Source organism: Palaemon carinicauda, chromosome 24 (assembly GCF_036898095.1).
Source record: "Palaemon carinicauda isolate YSFRI2023 chromosome 24, ASM3689809v2, whole genome shotgun sequence".
In the NCBI taxonomy this organism is placed as follows: Eukaryota; Metazoa; Arthropoda; class Malacostraca; order Decapoda; family Palaemonidae; genus Palaemon; species Palaemon carinicauda.
Window position 1 is genome coordinate 38,726,780 of NC_090748.1, and position 6,033 is coordinate 38,732,812.

At 32.1% G+C, this 6,033-nt stretch overlaps 1 protein-coding gene across 1 annotated transcript; it reads right to left on the minus strand.

The window, feature by feature from the left end:
- Positions 1–2,315: 2,315 nt before the first annotated feature.
- On the minus strand, positions 2,316–2,831 carry LOC137618334 (periaxin-like). Its single transcript, XM_068348501.1, has one exon. It carries the CDS (start codon positions 2,829–2,831, stop codon positions 2,316–2,318), a length of 516 nt encoding a protein of 171 aa, XP_068204602.1.
- Between the last annotated feature and the right edge of the window lie 3,202 nt (positions 2,832–6,033).

Sequence of the window (6,033 nt, forward strand, 5' to 3'; positions counted from 1 at the left end):
TTAATAATTCTCAATAGGGAGATATCAATTATTTACCCATTAAGGGTTAATAATTCTCAGTGGGGAGATTTCATTTATTTACCCAGTATGGGTTAATAAATCTCAATGTGGAGATTTCAATTATTTACCCAGTAAGGGTTAACAATTCTCAATGTGGAGATTTCAATTATTTACCCAGTAAGGGTTAATAATTCTCAATGGGGAGATTTCAATTATTTACCCAGTAAGGGTTAATAATTCTCAATGGGGAGATTTCAATTATTAACTCAGTTAGGGTTAATAATTCTCAATGGGAAAATTTCAATTATTTACCCAGTAAGGGTTAATAATTCTCAATGTGAAGATTTCAATTATTTACCCAGTAAGAGTTAATAAATCTCAATGTGGAGATTTCAATTATTTACCCAGTAAGGGTTAATAATTCTCAATGGGGAGATTTCAACGAGAACTGATATCCAAAAGTATTGCCCAACATGGGATTATTTTCCTCATGCTTTTCAAATGGTCGAGGAAACTAATTTTGAGAAAATCTAGACTACGTCTTTCTGACTACATCCAATATGAAGATGAGTTACACAAATTGAAGTTCCAATATGATAATGGTAGCTATAGTGAATAATCCAGACATTTTACAGCACAGGCCTGCACACCCCCTCCTCTCTCTCTCTCTCTCTCTCTCTCTCTCTCTCTCTCTCTCTCTCTCTCTCTCTCTCTCTCTCTCTCTCTCTCTCTCTCTCTCTCTCTCGTCCATTATACGTTATATATGTTATAAATATTTAAAGAGTATTTATCTTATAATCACCAATATGTGTTCAGATTACCACTTTCCATTAATGCATTATTTTGGAATTTCAAATATCATTTCCGTTATTGTATAGCCCCACCACAAAAAAGGGGAAAAAAATAGTAGTGGGTATTTGTAGCTCTTATGAAATATTTCCCAAACATCTTTGTAAACAAAATCACTTATTACAATAGTAAACATATCAATCAATATGTCGGTGAGAGAAAATCCAAAATATGTTATAGATATCATAATATTGATTTCGACTCTCAAATCAAATGTGATTTTTCCGAGGGGGTGGGATTTTCGATATTAATGCATAATTGGATCTGGAAGAAATAAATATTTTCTACGTATAGATATCACTAATATGTTTAGAAAATAAAGATATTTTCATATACTTCGATTCAGTATCAGCAGTCGAGCCGGCTAAAATATAAGTACTAATATGAATTTAATTTAATATTTATTTCATTATTACTATTATTATAAATCTTTTAATTTTTCTTATACACAGATATTTACTATTTAACAAATTTTCAATTCGTTGCAATGACTCGACATTAATAAATCTACATAAATAAGAAAAAAATTATATAATTATCAATATTAGTGATAAAAAAAACATTAATCAACACGTGCTATATATATATATATATATATATATATATATATATATATATATATATATATATATATATATATATATATATATTTATGAATATATATATATATATATATATATATATATATATATATATATATATATATATATTTATATATGTATATATATATATATATATATATATATATATATATATATATATATACATATATATACATATATGTTTATATATATAAATATATATATATATATATATATATATATATATATATATATATATATATATGTATATATATGTGTGTATATATACAGTATATATATATATATATATATATATATATATATATATATATATATATATATATATATATATATATATGTATATATATATATATATATATATATATATATATATATATATATATATATATATATATATATATATATATATATATATATCTGCACGCAAAAACAAAGATCGATGGAATATACTAATAGACATAGATTTGTGAGTCTAGGATGAGTTTATGAGAATTAAGGTATATTCATTACAAGTTATTTACTTTTAACTAAATTGTTATGAGCTGTGACACTTATTCCCCCTTGCCAACAATATTGAACGATTTATTCAACAAATAAGACAACGTGATGACCAAGCATCTCTTATTCAAGATTATTTTATAACCTTAGACCTTTTTCACAATATCCATATCACTCTATTATTTCTTTTCGTTTACCGGTATATTTCAACAAGCATTTACTCAATCGCCTTAAATGGATTTATTGCTTAAGAGACCGAACTATGGCCCTTAGGGTGAAGTTTTTAGTGTGGCTCTCAGACTCATAATGAAAGCACGGATGGCTATTTATTGCTATTTTTTCTTTTATTTGTATTACTCGGTTTCATCAGCACTGCTTTCGAACAACCAAAAAACGAGGGTTCCTAGCTTTGATTTCTGGGGCTGATAAACGAGGGTTCCTAGCTTTGATTTCTGGGGCTGATAAACGAGGGTTCCTAGCTTTGATTTCTGGGGCTGATAAACGAGGGTTCCTAGCTTTGATTTCTTGGGCTGATAAACGAGGGTTCCTAGCTTTGATTTCTTGGGCTGATAAACGAGGGTTCCTATCTTTGATTTCTGGGCCTGATAAACGAGGGTTCCTAGCTTTGATTTCTGAGGCTGAAAAACGAGGGTTCCTAGCTTTGATTTCTGGGGCTGATAAACGAGGGTTCCTAGCTTTGATTTCTGGGGCTGATAAACGAGGGTTCCTAGCTTTGATTTCTGGGGCTGATAAACGAGGGTTCCTAGATTTGATTTCTAGGGCTGATAATGAAGAATCAGCCTCTAACTGACGATGTATAACCTTCAAGGTCTTCGGAAAGGTTATAAGGGGCCGTCCAGGCTTAGAGGTAATCATAATCATCTTAATACTAGTTTTAAAATGAAACGAAATCCTTTAATTTTTCTATTTTTATTGGAGCCTCATCAAAAGTTGGCTTCTGTAAAAGCAAAACTATGCTGAGAAACTGTAGCCATCACAACAGCCACAATTCTAATTGCACTGTTGATTACAAAGTTAATAGTATGTTTGAAACCCATCAAACTCTGCACTGATTTTGAAACTGCTCTCTCTCTCTCTCTCTCTCTCTCTCTCTCTCTCTCTCTCTCTCTCTCTCTCTCTCTCTCTCTCTCTCTCTCTCTCTCTCTCTTTTTGTCCCTTGTAATTGATTCTCATTGTTTTATTATCTTTTTTAATTTTAAATATAATGAGAGGAATAGATTACCGAAAAGAGTCAGTGTTGCTCACGTTTTTTCCGAGATTCTGAAGACGCCACAAGGTTATTTGATGAATTTATAGTATATTAAATACATATTCATTATAACTAAGATAGGAAACTTTGAAACTATATTTTATGTTAAGGATCCATAAAAGGTGGATCCTTGAATGCACAGGTTAACGTCCATAGCCTATTGTAATTAGTAGGGATTCTCATGCTATGAAAGTAACGCAACAATATCCATTATATAAATATATTAATGCTTAATTATCTGAACCCGAGAACTAATAACCACAAAGATGATTATTCAGAGCATGATATAGAAAAGGTCTTTAAAATATTATGAAGTATTTTACCAACCCAAAACACCCGTAAAGACCCTAATGCGAGACATTACGGGTGTAATTTTTCACTATGATATACAATGAAGCTCTACATAGGGATATAAAACAGAAACGACTAAGGATATATAATGAGACATTAATGAAAGTAGGTGTCAGATTACTATGACTTACAAAGTGGTATATTTATAACAGTAAAGTCTAAAAAGTACACATCATGTCGACACTATAGTAAAATCATATTATACCCTATCTAAATCATAAAGGTATACAACGAAAATTCATCTATAAGCACGACAGAAAACTATAACTCAAATAAATGATTTGTGAGACCCAGAACGTCAAGAGGGAAAGCAGCGATGGCAGACTTTTCATTCTTAAAGAGGAGAGTTTTTCACTCAAGATCTCTTATCACATGGAATGACCCTACTCACACCGAACACGTAGCTATTTTTCTACGGATAGTATATAATGGCTCCCAGGGCTATCAATTATGAAAACAAGAAAGAAAAACGAGGAAGGATGGACAACTGATTAAAGAATAAAAAAGGGCAAAAATAGACAATTGTTAGAAAGCCCACAGGAAGATTCATGGCTGAAGTTGAGAAAAGGAAGTCCAGACAATAAAAGGATATATTTAGTGAAAGCTCCCTAAAACCAACAAAGAATATGAGATAACAATTTCCATTTCTACCAAATATAACCTTGAATCTTTTCTTTTATCTTAATAAAGATATATCATGAAGGGATTTGGTACATAAATGTTTCAATTTTAAAACTTGTACAGCTAATCCTGATAATGAAATTGTATTTCTGATAAAAAAAAAAACTAGAAGAGATGGCATGAAATAAGATTATATACACTTATTTATTTTCTATCAAATCTCTCTCTCTCTCTCTCTCTCTCTCTCTCTGTCTCTCTCTCTCTCTCTCTCTCTCTCTCTCTCTCTCTCTCTCTCTCTATGAATTTATTTCAGTTCAGTGGTTTTCTAAATCCTTATGAAATCCCTTTCAAACACTGAGTGTTTTGCCCGGAATCATAAATCTTTCATGGGATACATGGTTGTTTTGGTAAGGCTCATGAATATTCTGTCATTTTTAAATGAACTGAAATAGGATCTGTGTAAAGATCCAGGTCACCAAACAAATGGTAGAAAAATCATATTATATATATTCCACGCTCTTCCTGATGAATAATCCTGATCCTTATATATTCCAATGAATAAAAGAGTAGGGTCGAACGATGAAGAATGAAAAAGATGCAAGAAGACCCTTTGTCCGGAAAAAAAATGAGTGAAAGAATATAGGTTATCATTCCATGTACATCAGAACTCTATTTTACTAAAATTATAATGATTATTTTTCAAATTTCCTAAACTATAGCAACGAATAAGATATATATATATATATATATATATATATATATATATATATATATATATATATATATATATATATATATATATATATATATATATATATATGAGGGCCACATCTCTCTCAAAATATTTCGTATTGGTAAGAATTACATATATGTTTGTAAGTCTTGGTTGGAAGAAGAGAGTTTGCACTGAATTCCTTTATAGTTATAAGATTTTTGTTTTGTAATGTTAACCCCCCTTAAATTTATCTCTTAATAATTATCTTATTGTATGCTGTGTCCAGTTCTTTATTATAGAGTTGTGCTCATTAGATTATAAATGTAAGTCTTCCCCCTACTCTTCTATCATAAGCCTAGAGGCACCCAGTGTGTGTCGTTTCCTCTCCTTGCCCGGAATGCTCACCTCTTGTTAAGACGCAGCTATCCAAAGGAGACGCCATGGCGTGAACAACAAATATTCCAAGAGGGGCAGGAAAAAGGCGCAATGGTTCACAGCTAAATACGTGCGTTAATGCTTGCCTCCTATAACCAGTCCGAAGAGCTGTGAAAGAGGTTACCACCGGTACCCAAGTTCAAAGGTCAACAACCAACCTAGGTCTCAGAAAAGCCCAAACATCGACGAGAAGCACAAGCAGCCTGCATCCCTGTCCCAGGAGTTCAGTACTTGAAACCCGCTCCTGCACCTTCTTCTCATAGCGGGCTGGCCATTGGAAATTTGTGATAACCAGAACCGAGATTTTGCTAATCGCAACCAACTGGGAGATATATGACAGAGGGTCAACACAACCTGAAGTCAAGTACTTGTGGGGATAGCAGGATTTATGGCAAATGAATGTGCACTATCTTATTGCTCATAACTTTAGTGGCAGATTTTCCTTTATGTCTAATTTTAAGATGTCTTTTTCTACCCTGTCAACTTCTGGTAACTAGAGCAAGGTTGCTCAGTTTCTGGGAACCCCTACTGAAACCTTTCATATGGCACTCTCTAAGGTTGAGCTGAGACATACCTTCATAGGCAGTGGCATTCAGGTCCTAAGTACGCATAGGAAAGGGTAGCTGCAAATGATTTCTTAGAGGTCATTTCTAGAGCCTTGTTGATTCTGATTCTGATGAGGACCAGGAGTA